Here is an 18,318-nt window from a genome sequence, read left to right as displayed (position 1 = left end):
AGGCCAGTGTAACCTCCTGCTCACACTACTCAAACCACTGCAGTTGTTTAAAATCACCAATTTCCCCCTCAGTTTGGCTCCCTCTCTGCTTTACTCAAACCTATGTTGATGTTTAAAACCACCAATTTCCTCTCAGTGTCTCTTCTGCTTCACTCCCATGCCATTGGCACTGATGTTGTGCAAACTGTCTTCTCTTTTGCCCCCCTGCACCCTCCTTGTTTCATGCAAATCAGATTTCAAATGTGGTATTAGCAGGATTTGAGAAGGGGGTTTGCATGAATCTGCTACTGCATTTGTGCTCCTGTGAGAACAAGGGGGGAACTATGGTAAATCAATGGGCATTATGGTATAGTTTCAGATAGTGTTCTTCTATTCTCTCTCTTTCACTTAGCTTATGGGACTAATTTGAGTAGCCTGTTGTTAATGGGAATTTGAATACAGTCCTGAATCAATACTCTTTGGGGCCTCCAGCAGGTAGAGGTGTGTATTTTCTCAAGGTCGCCCAAGGTCAAACAAAAAGACTACTGTTAGTATGGCTTTCCCACTCCCCACCTATAAAATTCAGTATGTGGCCAAAGGTCAAAGGAAAATGTGATGAAAAATGATGGGTAATAAAATGCATCCGAAACATGTATCAGTCTGTACTTAATCAATATTTTCTCTCTCTGCAGCTCATTTAAGTAAAAGCTATAGGCAGGTTATCCCTACTTCTGCTAATATTGTTTTGAAGCTGTTTAAAGCTTTTATAAATCAGGATTCCATTGCTGTTTCCACATTGCAAAAAGCAGATAAAGTAGCGGGGGGGGGGGGAAATGTAATGAAATAGAAAAGCAGTTCTGGCAAGGCAATTTAAGGCAAACAAATACATCAGAATGTTGGCTTAAGATGTACTGAGCAAGAATGCACAAAGGGCTTTGGTAATCTACCTTCTGCAGTTATTACTCCTGAAATTATAGCCTGGTGAAGAACATGAGGGGAAAGTTCTTAGGAACAGGAACACTGTAGTTAAATGTTCTCAACCAATTGCATCTTAAAGGGGAAAAGAACTCATTGGTTTAGGCATGATCCCTACCAGCCCCTTAGTATCATTACTGTCTGTGCAGACAAATAATATAATTACATCTAGAAGAAGTATGTATTTTGCTATATTAAGAGGAAATTGGTGGATGGATACATACAAATCAGAACTTTCAAATACAAAACATCAGAATGGAACATCCATTTGTTTTAGCTGGGTATGCTGAGTAGCTTAAAAGATACATGAAGTCAAAGTGCTTGTTTGTTAGATGGGATATGGCCTAGCGTTAGCAGAACTAGAAAGCAGACTAACTAAAAATGTCCTCTATATTAAAAACCTAAGGTGGAATTCAACATAGCACTAAGGAGATCACTCCATAGCACAAGCATGTATACTTGTCCAGTGAAATGAATGTGACTTTCCTCCCTGTGTGTTGCTCTGGGGGTTCCCCTGACTCTCCAGAGTATATTTGGGGAGGCACAGATGGCTCGTGGTTATATGGTGGGGGAGGTAGAATGTCCTGGAAATGGGTGGTTGAATCTATCTCATAATATGGATATTATTTGTATTAAACTGCCAAACTTTCAAAATGAAATGTGCATTTTGGAGTATCTCTGTAGGAAAATTTTCATTTTGGTTTTTATGCCACTAGAGACCAAATACTTGATCAAACAGTGGCTGCTGCCCCCTGCCCACAGCATCTGCATCATCTGGCAATAGCCTCACTCGGCACAACAGTAGGGCGAGCCCTGGATAGTGAGGTCTTAGAGAATGAACAGCAGGTGTACTGATTTGACATCCACCAGCCACGAAAGAACTGTACTTGCCTTAAAAGTGGAGCAGAGAATGGTTGAATCAGCATGGAAAGCAGAATCCAAAACAATTTTATACCTCCCCTCCTCTTTACTTACTGATTTCCTTCTAGTTCAGTACTATAATGACAGATCAGCTATGTGGAAAGTTTCCATATTAGGGAAGCAATGTGAGGTTCTAAGAAACCAGTAAACCATCTACTATAATACTTTGTTTTTCACCTCTATGCCTTCAGAATGTCGGTTAGAAACACAAACACAACATAATGGTGGCAAAAATCATAGTCCATGAAGGTAAGAACTTGTGAGGGTCAGGGCATGTGGCTGGCAGAGAGATGTGAGCTCATGACACAAAGCAATGGCAATTTTAGGTTGGCTGTGCCTGCCTTGTAAAACTGAATTCGTGGTTATTAGTAAGTAATATGACAGCTATGTAAAAAAAAAAAAATGAACCCTGTTGTGCTCCAGTCATCATCTCCAATACAATAAGAAAAGAAGATCAAGTACAGCAGTTAGTGAGGGCATCATGTATTGACTCAAAATTCTGCTTTTTATATCTCTTGTCTAATGATAAGGGGAAACACAATATTTGTTCTGTACCAACCTGCCACTGCCTCCTCTGAGTCCCCTCTACAAGGCAGATATATGGGAGAATAGAGAGGTCTACCTTCTCATCCAGTTGGGCTTTTGCTGAAGACTTTATACCATGATGATATGGAACAGCTACATCTTCATGGAATTATTATTGGCCATTTAATGGATATGATGGAGTAAGGAGCACCTCTTTCCTTAGTGACTAGCCACCATATCTGGAAATCTGACATCAGCCAAGAAATACAAACTGGCAATTACACCTCCTGTAGAACTCTGCAGGACAGGAATTCAAAGGTCAACTATCCCTTCTGTTTCACCACTTCCTCCTTTTACTATTCTGCAGGCGAATGGATGTAGTTCAGTAGTAGAGTGTGCATTATTTGCACATAGAAGTTCCAAAGTTTAATTCAGGGCTGGCCAATGTGGTGCCCTTCAAACATTGTTGGACTACAACTCAAATCTACCCCAGCCAGCTGGTCAATGGTCAGGGAGGATGCTTGTTGTATCAACAACTTGAGAGCAGGACATTGGCTACTCCTGCTTTAATACCTAGTATGTCCAGGTACTGGCAAAGCAAATTGCAGGTGACCCCCAACCCAGATTGGGCCCACAGCAGGTAAAAACCCCTTACCACATGCTAGGACTCCGATCTGGATTATGAGTCCCACACTGGCTATTTGTCAAAGAGAAGCCCTGCATTTAAAAGTGGCAGCTATGTGAGTAACATTACTTGTAGCTTGGCTGAAATCCTGCTGTCTGAATCCCATGATCACCACTGCCAATCTGTATGGAGTAAAGAATACTGAGCAAGATAGTCCAATCTTCTGACTTTGTAAACAACAACAAACCAGATTCCTATGTTCCTATTTTGGATAGTTGCTTCGACTGCATTATTTTGTTTTGTGGAGTGATCATCTTAGAAAAGGCTTTGGTAATAGAGGATCTTTACCTATTACAAGTCTTTGGATCAGTTGACCCCTTTCAGCACCAACATATTATCATTTCTCTCTTATTTCTGAAGAGGTAGCTGGCCTTTCTCCTTTATCTTGGTGTCCTTCTAATCTAGATTATGCTCATTATGGATAATGATCAGGCAATGTGACATCCATTGTAGATTGGTGTAGAAGTACAAAATTGAGAAGTAATGGTTGTGCCAGCAGGGGAAGTAGCTCAATTCATCTTGCTATGTCCATTCCTGGTTTGTATAATAATGTTGTCCTTTTCTTTAGCCTCCAACTCCCCCCCCTTCCTTTCTCTTGCACACCACCCCCTGTTTCTTCCCTTCTGCACTTACTGTTTGCCATTTGCCCTTTATAAATAATCGACTGCCCTCAGGGCTCTTCATGCTGCTAAAATTAAAATACAGACTCATTTCCAGCTCCTTGGGGGGGCCACAAGGCAACATGAGGAATTAGTGAATTGTTTGAGTTTCCAACCCTTTTTCCTCATGATAAAGTGGAGATACATTTTGGGGGCGGCTCCTAATTAGTTCTTAACACCAGTGACAGATTGGCCTTTTAAGCACCTGCTGAGCTACTTTCCTTGCTGATGTCCCTACAATACCTGTGGGTAGCCTTTAAAAAGGGAAAGGAAGTGCCTGAGTGCAATGCATCTGCCTCAGAGTACAGCAGCAATGGACTGATGCAACCCTGAGAGTCCCCAAGGAAACATTATTCATTATGTATTTACAGTTATTGGATTAAAACTTTGTAATGTGCTCTGTTCAATTAATAATAATACCAAGTAGGCCGAGCTACAAAATGCATTGTGCCTTTTAAAAGCTCTAATATAGGAAAAGACAAGCAGTTTGTCCTAATGAATGCATCTAATTGGTGCACTTTATTATAAAACACTGGAACAGCATTTTTCACCAGGCAGTTCTATTTGTAACAGGCTGTCTCCAGGATGTCAGGGTGTAATAAATGTGCTGCAGACTAGAATTGCTGATTAGCATTTCTGGAATCCCAGGAACTTTGTGGTAGCTGTTTGCTATCACAGGAAGATCTTAGAGCCCTTTGAGATGGATGCTGAGAACTATCGCCTGTCAGGGTCAGCCATGAGGTCTTGCATTTTCAGACTCCCCAACTGCTAATTTGTGTGTGGACTATTATGTGATCACACATCCTGTGGTAGCAAAACTTAACTCTTTTTAACCTCAGACTTCAGATAACTAAGGTGTGATGTATGTTTGAAGTAAGAGTGAGAAAAAAAGCACACACATGGAGAAGTCATTTGTGTTTCACTTTCTTTTCGAGTAACTGACAGTGTAAATAACACGGCTGTGAAAAATCACAGAGACAAAGGTGGGTATACCTAAGAATTCATAGCTATTACACATTGACCTGAGGGAGGAATTATACAATCATTTTGACATAGTGTTTACATGCCCCCATATGACTTTTTATTCTGTGAACAGGTTTCTAAATGATCTGAGATGTCTCTGATTTGTGTTGAGATTGTTAATCATATATTTTGACTGAACCCATATTCACAAAATTAGTCATCTTACTTTGAAGCAAGCTTGTGGTGGCTTTACTGTGAATCACACCAGAGGGAAAACTGTGGGCATGAAAGTATGACTAGGGTCTGGTTCAGACATGCCTGGGTATCAACTGATTAAAGTACACATGACGACTTACTGTGGATCAAGGTAGTTGCAGTCCAAAAGATTTGGGGGTAGAAAGCTGGGAAAGGCTGCTGCAAACAAGTGTTATATATGCATTAGGAGTGGAGAACCTCAAGTCTGGGGCCAAATACTCTCCACCAGGGCTCCTTTTCTGCTCTCAGGCTTTCCCCAGGTCAGACCTGCTCCCCAACCACAACTTATTTCCTAAGACCATCCCAATTGCCACCCTTCTTCACCTCCTCCTTGATCACTTTTGCCTGGCTGGAATAGGTCACTGGAACCAGATAAGGACTCTTGTCTACTTGGATGGAAGATAGAGGTGTGTGTCTGTTTGTCTGTTTGTTTGTGTTTGTGTGTGTGTGTGTGTGTAGAAGTTAGCCAACTGTACAAATATAGGATTTATATTCATTGTTCTGCTCACATTTTGCCTCTGGCCCCGCCCACCATTTGTGTGTCCCAAAAAAAACTTGTTCAGAAAGGAATGAGATCCTTGGCCTAAAAATATTTCCCATCCCCGGTATACAGAGCTAAGAATGTAATGATAGGGAGGTTAAATCATTGGGTATGCAAGGCTCCATTCTTTCAGACTTATTCCCCAATTGCAACATGGGTATAATAATAATGATCTACTGCTAATCATATTGACATGGTATATGTGATACATTTTTAACATTCTCAAGTGTTAATAAATACATGTACTATATGCATATGATAAAATGAAACAATCTGAAGAAGAATAAATATAGATTTGCTGAATCCCTAAGAATCTTTTAATATCTTTCTTTACAAAAGAAGTTTCTTTAAAGTTAGCATGGTCTGTTATGAAATGCAGAATCTTCAAAGTGGTAACATCTCATATGTGTAGGATTCTCCTCCCCTATGCATAGTTGCTGGTTCCCACCTAATACTTTTCATACAATACATTTTCATTGTAGAAAGCCATATTCTTATAATAGGAAAATATTGTGGTTCCCATATATCCTGTAGCCTCACAGCAAATAATCATCTGTCAATAACATCCTCCTTTTTCTGGTAGGGCCACAAAGGAGATGAAATGGCAGCTTTCAAATATGATACACTTGATGCTCTAATAATCTCATATACAGAAGAAAAGAATGTGAACCTTGAACTGGGATTCTTTTATGTGTGCTTTCCGTAAGGTAGAGATAGTCTTCATGTTTCTCTTTTAACAGCATTGTGTCAGCAAGCATAATCATTCTCCCCTGCCGCTTTGAAACAAGTATACAAAAGATGAGGATGCCCCTTAGAGAAACTTTAATCTTTTCAGATGCTGGAGGAAAGCTCCAATCCCAAGAGAGGCACACTCAGATTTTAACGCTCTTCATTTCTTCACACATCTTACATTGAAAGTCAAAGCTGTTTCACATTCCTCACTAACATTTCAAGTGAACATGATTCCAGAATATTATGAAACTACAAAACTCTCAACTTGAACTTTGCAGATGATTTGTTTGTATTACTTACCATAGCATTATTTTGGTCACATCAACTGCTTCTTTGTGTGTGTCAGAGAAGACCTACAGGACTCCAAGGTGGCATCTGCTTAAGGTTATCTTACTATTTCATATGGTGGTGGATATAGGGCATGTCTCTATTGCCACAGTTGTACCCTTGGATCTCTCACATATCAAGCATCTGCTGTGTTCAGTGGAATTTCTCAGCATGCAAATAGGAGTAGTAATCCCCCCTTCCCACAACCACCATTTGAAAAGAAGGTATTGAGGGTCAATTCTGGCTATTTCATTTTTTTCTTCTCAAGTGGAGCTCACCAGTCAGTTACTCCCTACATTTTTGCTTCAATTCTTTATCCTGTGACATCTTTGGTTTATCACTCCCTTGCTGACTTGTTCTGCTACTTGACTGACACCATACGCTGAGGAAAGGCTTTGTGAGCAGGGGAATAACTATAATTGGTCCAGAGGCAGATAGAGCTAGGAGGCTTCCCTGCTCTTGCCTCTTTCTTCATGGCTTTGTATTGTCATAAAGCCACTGACCCTCTTTGAATTGCTTTATGCTGCTCTTATTCTGTGCACTGAGTTTTCCTTAAGGGAGTGCTGGTTGGACTGTAGCCCTTACAGACACCATGACAGTACAGTTCCCTGGGGTAAGATATCATACAAAGCGTATGTATATATTAAAGCACAGTCCAGAGATTTGGGTGGACCTTCAGTTAAATGCTGCTCTAAATTTGAAATAATTTCCAAAAAATCTGATCTGTCCATCAGGTAAAGGCCGTTGAACCCTACCTGTATGCTCCCTGGCAAACAAACAAAAGAAACCATCTATATTCTCAGTCAAAGTATCTCCTAGGATTACTTCTCCCCACCCCACCCCCACTGAAAAGGGCAAAAGGCAGCCATACCCAATGAGCACTTAACACATAATCCTTATTTTTCAAAGGCAATGAAATGATAACTTAAATAATTTCCGTGCTATTAAAAGTACAATTCTGCTTTCCGTTCTTCAAAAGAAAACTGTGTCATCCAAAGACATATTTCCTCCCTCCCTCCATAGCTTACATTTTCAATTGATTAAACCTGAACCGGAATGTTCCTTTTTGGGTCAAAGACTGCTATTGCCCTTTTAACTTGCTTTGCAGAGCTCCTAGGCCTGAAGTTTGTCAAGCATAAATGTCAATATAGTAGTCAAAGCATATTGCCATATACACTAAAACAGTATTATTATTACAAGCAAAATACATGAACTGAATCCACCCAGTTCTGTTATAAGCATCACACATTTGAAGCATCACACTTTATAGCACACACACAGTATTTTGAAATAAGAATCCATCCATTGATGCCTTTCAGAGCCAATTTTTTCAGGTGCATATTCACTTTGGCTTTGATATTTAAAAAAGGTATCGCTTAGAAAAAAACATATGAACAACCTGAACATAAAAGGACAATGGAGGAGAATGCACAATACACAGTAGCTACCACTAAAATATCCCATTAAAATATCCCATTAAAATTTTAAAAATTCCTCTAATAAACAAAAAATCATATATTAGACCTTTAGTCTTTCGCCAGCTTAATGCTAATTTCCAGAGCTGAGTCTTGATTCCCGAATAGGTTGGAATTTAATATTAACATAAGCATTTCTCTCTCTCTCTCACTCACTCACTCACTCACACACACATACACACACACATACACACTAGTTCACTGTGTGGTATGTATTTTGGAAAGCTGTTTGCTATGCATTTGGACACCTGCTAAGATCTTATAACCAAATTTTGCATGATAGTTCCAGGGATCAAGGAGTATGCTTGCATATAATTGAACGGCATTTTGAATCAAGATGGCAGACTGAAATTTTCAAAACTGCACTATTTTCTTTTGTTCCTTTGAATTCCCAAGCAATGCCAGACACAAATATGTTTGTAATTTAATATATTTATGAATAGATGCTGTAAAAAGTATATGCATGCACTCTGTTACTTTTAAAATCATATATCAGTAAATATTTTCAAAGCTCGTATAATATACCCCACTTAAAGAATGGTATGTTAATCCATTTTACACATTTACTGGGGAATTTCTAGTTGATCAATAGAGGTCAGAACATTGACTGTTGACTTTATCATTCCTGGGCATCTGCTTTAGACATGATCCTGCTGGATCAAGCCAGCGCCCCCTCTAGCATCCTGTTCTCACAGCAGCCATAGGTCTATAGGATGCATGCAAGTAAGGCCAGCAGTACTCTCCCCTTCTGGAGTTTCCAGCAATTAATATCTAGACGCATACTACTTCTGACAGTAGAGGTAGAACATAGCCACCAGGCCTTGCAGCCATTGATAGACTTATTCTCCATAAATTTGTCTAATCCCCTTTTGAAGCCACTCAATGGCCATTGCTGCCTTTTGTGGGAGCTAATTCCATAGTTTAACAATGCACAGTGTGAAGAAGTACATTATTTTTCTCTGTCCTGGCTCCTCCAACATTCAGCTTCGTTTGTTGGTCCCAAGTTCCAATATTATAAGAGAGAGAGAGGGAGGGAGGGAGAGAACACCATTTTCCCTATCCACTTTCAGTATAATATGGACCTCAAACATGTCACCTTTCACTCACATTTCTCTAAACTAAAAAAATCTCAAATGTTGTAACCTCACCTCATGAGGAGCTGCCCAATCCCCTTGATCATTTTGGTTGTCCTTTTCTGAACCTCCCCAATTCTGTGATATGCTCTTTGAGGTGAGGTAACCAGAACTATAAACAGAATTCCAAGTGTGATTGAACCATAGATTGGTATAATGACATTATTGGTAGTTTCATTTTCAGTTCCTTTCCTAATGATTTATAGCATGGATTTTACTTTCTTCACAGCTACTGCACACTAGGACAACATCTTCATCAAGCTATCCACTGTGACCCCAAGGTCTCGTTCCTGATCAGTCACTGACAGTTCGGAGCGTATATGTATAATTAAGATATTTTTTTTTGCTACAACATGCATCACTTTAACAATTGTTTCCACTGAATTTAATTTGCCATTTTATGGGTCCAGTCATTCAGTTTAGATACATCTTTTTGGAGCTCTTTGCACACACACAACCCACATTTAACCATTCTGAACAATTGAGTATCACCAGCAAATTGGTTACCTCACTGCTCATCCCTAAGTCTAGATAACTGATGAAGTTGTTGTTTAACTTTCTTACCCACCCTTCACCATAAACTCCCAGGGTGGATTATTGAAATGCAAGATTTAAATCCAGTTAAAATCAGAATCGTATGGTGTCTTCATTTATATATATCTCAGCTGTCAAAGGCCAAACTATTAATTCTCAAAAATGTTGGGGAAAATGGGGTGCATCTTCATGTTTGTTAACAGCTAAGAAACCAAGATCTTTATAAAGTGTTATGCCAAGTATTTATTTCAGATAAAGAAATACTTTTATCATTGTGGGCATGGGTGTGATATTGTGCTGCTGTTTATTACTCATAAACCATTCCACCACACTTGCATATTTCAAGTCTTAATGCAGATGATAATTCATGGAGACCTGTAATAGGCTTATTAAAATCAGCCATTACAATCTTATTATTGTTCAATACTGATATTGAGGCTGATAGTAATAAAAAGGGATGTGGCAAGGTAGAGAATAAAAAGTCACAAAAACAAGATAATCAAAACATTATGCATTCTTTGGAATTTGAAAATTTTGATGACTGAGAGAGCCATATAGTATGATGAAAGTTTTGTGTAATGCAAGAAAGAAAGATTTAGGATGCAATTTATCTGCCTCATCCAATGTCTTGCTGGGCTCTCACCAGCAGGAAGGAATGAAAGAACAGTTCTTTTCCTACGCACGCACGCGCGCGCGCGCACACACACACTTTAAAACACATTTGAACTACATTTTCCCCCTCAAACAATTCTGGGAACTGTAATTTGTTCAGAGTTCCTGGGAATTGCTACTGTGTGAGAAGTAAGCTAAAGAATCCAACATTCTTCAAGGGAAATGATGTGCTTTGAATGATGTGCTTGAATAGGCTGTGTAGAATCATAGAATCATAGAGTTGGAATAGACCACAAGGGCCATCGAGTCCAACCCCCTGCCAAGCAGGAAATATTGTATACACAGCAAAATTCTCGTCTGTTTCTTTCCTGATTGATCTTTCCTTTAAATAGTCCCCCCCCCCATTGCGAACAAATGAGAAGGAAAGAAAGGATACAAGTTTTCTATCTGGATTGTGGCTATGCTGAGTGATTGTGAGAGCACTGGATCCATTAGATCCAGCGCTTCTGCTGGTCTGGCCCCAGGATGCCCTCTTAAAGATCCTACTGATGTTGGTAGGACAAGGGCTGTGGACATTTCTTTGGCAATGAGGATGAGATGTCTGACATCAGATTCCTCTTTCCCAGGTCTGCTTCTAGAGAAGGGAATCTAATATTTCATACGACACTGATATGCCCTTTCAGGGATCATAAGGTTACAGGGTTAAGAACAGACTCATTTATTTTTATTTTTAAGTACTTCAAATCACATGTTCTCCAAGCATACTGATCCCTTTATTTCATTTGTCGGTAGTGCAATTTTGGCTCCAATCCTGTTGGCTCTCATCACCAACTGAAATAATTGTTAGAGGGAGTAATGCTAGCCTATGTCTGTATCCTTTAACATCTGGGTACCCCCCATTAAAAGGGCCTGGGAAGGAGTATTGCTATCTGGGAGCCCACATGGGGGCTGGTGGGCCATAACACCCCTTCTGGTTGGGGGCATCAGCAGGAATGTCACACTTTAAATACATATCAAAGGGTGGCCGTCATGCCAGGGCCAACCCATCCCTTGTTCTACCAGTAGACAGGCTCTTGGAGAGCAGATACTTACCCAATGCTTTTGTGAAACCAGCTTACATTTGTAATCAATAAAGTCGTGGCCTGATTTCCCCCATTAATAGTCTCCTGCGTATGATTTACCGCTGGCAATCCCCATCGGTAAGCAGTGTGCCTTATGCACCTGGGACATACAATAATGCCAACCCATGTCTGTCTACTACCTGCACATGGGAATTATTTAGCATGTTTATATATCACTGTTTGGTAAACCATGATGAATCTGCAGATGGAACAGGATTGGGTAACTACAGTAAATGATCATCTGTGTTTGTAACAATGGGTTATCCAGCTGGTCAAACAAGCTTGTAATAAATTTTCCAGAACCTTAACAAGAGCAAGATATACCAGGACTCACTGATGTGGAAAAACTCCAACTCTACCTTTAAAAGAACAACATCTTGACTGACTGGGCATTCAATAATTTCCCTTCAAATATTACTTCTCTTGCCCCCTGCTTTACTGTTACTATTTCACTTTCATTGACTCAGTGTGGTGCCTGTTCAGGTGCTTGCAGCATTTGGTCTGGAGTATGTTTACTTGCAGACATGCTCAGTATTCCATTCCCTTTCTTCTCCTGGCTTACTCCAGCAAAAGAAAAATTGATCCACTATTTGTTTAGGGCATTCATCCCCCCCTCCCCAATTTAGTTTTCATTAGAAGGTGCAAACTTTTTGTTACAGTTTGTTTTGGTCAAGCATTGTTCTGGAGGAATTGCAGCTTCTCTGAAAAAACACCCAGATCAGCTTATTTCCTTTTCCATACGTAATGGATTGGGAATCTTCTTTTTTCCTGAAGATTTCATAAGATAAGCATATTCTAATGATGGAAGCATATATATTTGCGCCCCTTTGCCCATTTCATTCATTATGAGTCACAGTGGGAGAAACCAGGATGATACCAGCAGCTCTCTGTCATATTAAGGATAAATGTCTTCAGAAGATTTAAGGATAAACAAAATCCTTTGCTCCTGAATTTTGAACAAAGCCTTTGAGTTTCTAGAGTTTAAGGGTGAGCATTGGAGGGGAAATATATTGTCTGGAATTGAGAACTTTTCTGAATCTTTCATCTATTAAAATATATATCATTATTATTACCATGCTATTTGAAGTGCAGTTGTCATCTTCATATATTTGCTCTTCTCTTATATCTTCTGTAAATCATACATGCTAGGGATATCAGAACAGCAAAATAAATAAAGGTACAAAGTGCTATGCTTGAAGTCTGGTTGATGTATTTGTCTTACTGTGCAACCAATAAAGAAATATATAGGCCACTGATGATTACTGCTTTGAATACAATAACCCATTTCCTACCACACATGATATAAGCACCTTAATGGGCCTTTCAGATATCCCCCACATACCCATATAGAAAATACAGGAGGGACCACATGCACTGGCCATGCCCCCTAGGGATAAATGCCCTATGTGTGTAGAGTTTGTCCTCATGATCAAAAGCCCTGGTTGGCATGTCAAAGGGATGTAACTAGTAGGTTCATCAACACTTGGCAGGTAGTGGTGGTCAAGGATTCACAAGAGCAGTTTTAGTCTCCATTGTCACATTTTGGTCATAACCTCACCATACATTTAAAACTCATTTTAAGAAGATGGCTTCACCTAAAGAATCTTGGGAACTGGTCTTTGCCCCTTGCAGATCTACAATTCCCAGCAAGCTATGGTTCCCAAGATTCTTTCGGGGAAGCTATGTGCTTAAATTGTATGGTGTGGATGAAGCCTTAATGGGTGCTTGAAGGGCTCTTATGAACAACCCCAAACGTGGTGTTGTGGTCTAAACCACAGAGCCTAGAGCTTGCCAATCAGAAGGTCACTGGTTCGAATCCCCACGACAGGGTGAGCTCCCGTTGTTCAGCCCCTGCTCCTGCCAACCTAGCAGTTGGCAGTGCTAGTAGATAAATAGGTACCGCTGTAGCAGAAAGGTAAATGGCAATTCTGTTCACTGCTCTGGTTCGCCAGAAGCAGCTTAGTCATGGTGGCCACATGACCCGGAAGCTATCTGTGGACAAAACACTGGCTCCCTTGGCCAACAAAGCAAGATGAGTGCCGCAACCCCAGAGTCGTCCGCGACTGGACTTAATGGTCAGGGGTCCCTTTACCTGTATGTGTTTTAATTGTATGGTGTGGTTGCGGCCTTAATGGGTGCCAAGCGTCTCTTTAAAAGGCATGGGCAGTGTAATACATCTCTGGGTAAACTGCAGTAGATTTCTAACACTCTAAGGATAGGGGAGAGATTCAGTTTGATTTGCGTTTTAATGCCCACTTATTCAATCTGCACTTCCTGAAATGGTATGTGAACTGAAACACAGCCATCCTTCAAAACTCACAATGCTCCAAATTTTGCAGACCCTGCTTTTATTATGACATGTCTCCAAGGAGCTCAAAGCAGGAAAAGTAGCCCTTCCTCTGCCTTTACAGGTAAGAACAAAGCACTAACAGTCCACTTATGCTTGTGGACACAGTTTGTGGAACGGATTTGATTCACAAAAGTTTGCTCACCATGGCATTGGTAGGCAACTTGCTGCAAATTGGCTAACTGGATAGCTGCTCTTTGTAGTGACTGAATGAAGAAATGAAATACAGTGTTTGTTTTTTCCATCTCATTAATCTAAGGGCAGGAAGTCAGCAGGACAAAGGTAGTCCCTTCACTACAGGGGAGACAGTGTCACTAGGATGTTGTGCAAATGGTAATAAATGTAGATTTGGGAGCGGGGGGGGGAGTTGGGGGGAGGGGGACAGGGTCTGGTCTCCATGTAGGTCTGGGAATGTCCCCTGTTTGACACCCTGGAGAGTTATTGCTAGTCAGTGTAAACAGTAATGAGATAGATGGGGCCAATGGTCTGGCTCAGTAAAGGCAGTTTCCTAATCTCCATCTACTACTAATTTGCAACCTACTACTTAATTTACAAAACAACACAGAACAGCTCCCTCTGCTTCACTGATGCATGGCTCTTAAGACACTTTATTCTAAAAAGAAAAACAAAGAAAAGCTGCTTATCTCTTTAAGCAGCAAACTGACCTGAACTGATATCCAAATAATTCTTCGAAATACACTGAAAATGCAAGTGGGACCGGACAAGTAGTGACTGTGTTGCATCATTTCTGAGTAACAGTTGGCAGACAGGTGTACAGTTGGTGCACTTTATTTGAGCCTTACGTTGGTGTTAAAAATATTATTTGTTAATGCTGACTTTTTGGGAAATTATGGCTCACACCTGCTCTTTTATTATATGCTTATTCAGGTGCATTTCAGCAGCACTTACCAAAGTATTAATAATTTATGGACTAATTGAATGCAGCCTATAAAATAAAGTGATCACAATTTATATCATCTTATTAATTAAAGCAAAATTTATCTTGGATAGAGGGCAAGCATAAGTCCTATGCAAAATGATGGCAGCCTTCTACTGCCACCCCCCTGCCTCCCCTTTGCACAGGAATGTCTTTAGCTCCTAAAACTCTGCCTTTAATATTTGATTAATTTCAACTCTATCATCTCCCATAAATCTAATAAAGTAATAGGAAGCAAAAGTATATACGGGATGAAAATTGCTTCACCAATAAAAAAGGATAATTAATGGGAAGATTCTGTAATGTCTTGAGTACTCATGATGCCCAACAAAATTGTGTCCTATACACACATAAAGAAAGCATGAAATGAAAAGTTCAGATTTGGTTAGCTATCCATCTTCAGGTTTTAATTAGGGATTCAGTCAGGAGTGTACTTTATGAGATGCTTCCATAGCTGCACAACAAACCATAGGATCAGGCTGCAATTGCAAGAAAATATTAAAGCATGAACTCACTATAAAGGCTGATGGGTTTATATAGTGTGTTCTCTCTCTCTCTCTCTCTCTCTCCATTCACATGCTATTCGTATTTAAGTTACATTTAAAACATAAATTGAATCAAACTAGCAGAAAATAGTTTTGGTTTCCTGCCTTCATTAACAGGCTTCTGCTTCATGGGAAATGGTTTGCATTCATACCCACTCATCTTGAAATACTTCTGTTGCTAGTGCTTCCTTCTCGTCTAAGAAGGTCATTGTCTCATCAGGATCAACAAATGATCATGAGTGAGTCATGAATCACATTGGGAGAAATTCTTTCAAATGATATGGTGCTTTGTAATTTACCAAGTCAAATGACTCAGTTAAGAAATATGTTTTTCTATCAAGATCTGCCTGCCAGACTTCAGATTTCCATGCATCACTTCTATATTGTGCTAAACCTACAAAATAAGTTTTACTTTTTTCACTCTCACGTTTTGTTCTTTTAGTGCGTAACTTTAGGTCAGGAATTTTTGCCCTGCATGCAAAAGGAGTAAGCTGTCCACCTGAAACAATGAACACCCTGAGGTAGGAAGGGGGCTAAAAATGACCACAACTTTATTGGTAACAGCATATTGGTTTGGAGTAACATACGGTTAGGATCCTGTCATTGGCCAATATCTCTCCTCAACCTGACTGATGGGCACCAGAATAATGTTTCAGGACTTACAGACCCAACATAATGCAACCACCTATAGAGGGTCCTACCTGAAACCTGGGGGTGTGACTGTCAGCCTGGCCTCAGGCAGCCTATTTGCCTTTCCTCAACCTAACTGCTGGGCACTAGGAGGGTGCTGCAGGATCCATAGGCCCACCACAATGCAGTCCACTCTTTTCTGCAACCTGGGATATCTCTTCCAGCCCCTCAGCTGGAGCTGAGACCTTCACATGCCACCACCCATGGAAGTAATCCTATTACTGCTACAAAAGGCAGAAGCACATGCTGAAAGTTTCACCACTAGCCCTGTATGCAGGTCTGCATGTCTGCCAGCTAAAAATCTGTCCCAGTCTATGAATGGGGTAGTCAGATGAGCTCCTCTCATTGGTGTGAAATACACAGACTTTTCTTTTTTCTTTTTTTAAAATAATATTTATTGCTTTTAAAAGTTACAAAAAAGTAGAAAAAGAGGGAAAAACAAAAAAGAATAAAGAAAGAGAAAAACAATACAATATATAAACAATATAAGCCCACCCTAAACCCATTGAACTAAACACATAAACAAAGCAAGACAAAAACAATTTAAAAACACCCCTCCTTTTCCATACTCTGTCTTTCATTCCCTTGTTTCCTCGACTTCCTCACACCTCCCTTCTTGTATCCCGCTTCTAGTACTTGTTTCAGCAAATCCTTTCCATCTTTCTCTATTTTCTGTCATATTGTGAATAACATATTCTTTAACCTTATTTCCCATTAACGGTTGATTACTTATATACACCCAACTTCTTATAGCATTTCTGCTAAATCCATAAAATATCATTCCATCATTTTTCTGACAGTCATTACTTTAACAAAATTTCTAAATAAACACTTTAAATTTTCCATTAATCTTCCACTATCTCCTCTCCCTGGCTTCGGATTCTGCTAGTCCTTTCCGTCAGTTCCATATAATCCATCAACCTGGTGCCCTTATATCCGAGGCTCTTAAATCTCTTCCAAGTCCCTTCTGCAGGTCTTCTTCATATTCTTTGATGCTCAGGAGCAAATCTCGGGAAAACTCCAGCCTAGCAATTCTTTTGTTCCTTCTGGACAGTTCAGCCAAATTTCCAAAGTTAAAAGTAAAGTCCATAGAGTGTTTCAGAACGTATTTCAGGATTCCTCCAATTTTAGCGACCCCCAAAACTTCAAACTCCTCCAAGCCCAGGTCCATGTCCCAAAAGTCAGTCAATCCCTGGATAGAGGGTTCTTTCCAACTTTCCTTCTTCAATCCAGGCCGGGATCCTAGCCTCAAAATTTGACTTTTGCTAAATTCAGTTATGAAAGACCTCAATTTATAATCCTCAATCTGCTTCTGAGAAATTAAGGATCCCGCTTGTACTACTTTTGGTTTCACATCATCAACTTTCTCCTTTTCCTCCACGATTTGTCCAACCAAGATATGTTCCTGTACCCAATCCTGAGTTGTTTCTGTATTGACACTCACTTTTTGATTCAAGTTAATCACGTTCTGTTCCAAATTGTCAATTTTAGAGATCGTGTCATCTGTCTTTTTATGAAGCTGTTCCAGCGAGTAGTTTATCTTGTATAATACAGTCACAATGGCTTCTCCTATCAACATTTTGAGTGATCCAAGGTCAGACTCTATTTTTCAGAATTTTATCTTGCAGCTGGAGCTCTCCCTGTTGCACTCCTGTGACAGTTTCACATGCTCCCTCTAGAGGGAAACAGTCTCCGTTTGTATCAATTCTTTCAAACACAACTCAAGCAAGTAACAATAGTTTCAATTTTCGGTTACTTTTTCCTCCATTTTTAAACGCAGAAGAGGACAATGGAGACAGTGCCTTTCTTATTTTAGCTAGCTGTCAAATCCGTTCTGTCAATAAACATTCCCCGAACGTCATCTGGCAGCCCTTTTCCAGGTTCAGAGCAGTGGCAATTTAATTTTGACTCTCTTCTGCAGGCACACTAAATCCAAAACTTCCCCTCTCTTCTCCTGCTTCCAAGAGGGGTTATATATTCTTGTCCGGTGGGAATTTAATCCTTTATCAAAAGCTTTCAAAGACTTTAGCTTATAACGTCTTTCCTTCAATCTATTTACAAAACGGGAGGCGGACTTCCTGTTTAGAGCCTTCCCGCTTCAGTGCCAAATTAAAGTGTTTCAAAGTCCAATTTCCCGTTCTACTCACGGGTAGTCGTTTAAAATCCAATTGTCCACAGGAAAAAGTCAGCGCTCTCCGGCAACAGCAATGCGGCTTCACTCCGTGAAAGAAGCGATCGATTCAAAGCACTGCGCCACTCACCCCACGTCGCTCCAGATCCCCAAAATAGGGTTTCCCCACGAGTAGGGGGGGCGCAAATGGTGCCAGCCGAATCCCAGGTTCACAGGCTTCTCCCGCCTGTG

General features: G+C 40.2%; 1 protein-coding gene across 1 annotated transcript in view; it reads right to left on the bottom strand.

Annotated features, from left to right (window-relative positions):
• The window catches only part of LOC309540685 (uncharacterized protein), a 38,819-nt gene extending 20,782 nt beyond the window's left edge, over nt 1–18,037 (bottom strand). The window contains exon 1 of the mRNA XM_082237767.1: nt 16,322–18,037. Within this exon, the coding sequence (XP_082093893.1) occupies nt 16,873–17,535 (663 nt within the window). The 5' untranslated portion in view covers nt 17,536–18,037 and the 3' untranslated portion in view covers nt 16,322–16,872. The remainder of the gene's footprint in view (nt 1–16,321) is intronic.
• Between the last annotated feature and the right edge of the window lie 281 nt (nt 18,038–18,318).

Source organism: Podarcis vaucheri, assembly GCF_965113315.1.
Source record: "Podarcis vaucheri genome assembly, chromosome: 9".
Lineage (NCBI taxonomy): Eukaryota > Metazoa > Chordata > Lepidosauria > Squamata > Lacertidae > Podarcis > Podarcis vaucheri.
Note: the sequence above shows the minus strand (reverse complement) of the source record. Positions and strands in the feature narration are given on the sequence as shown.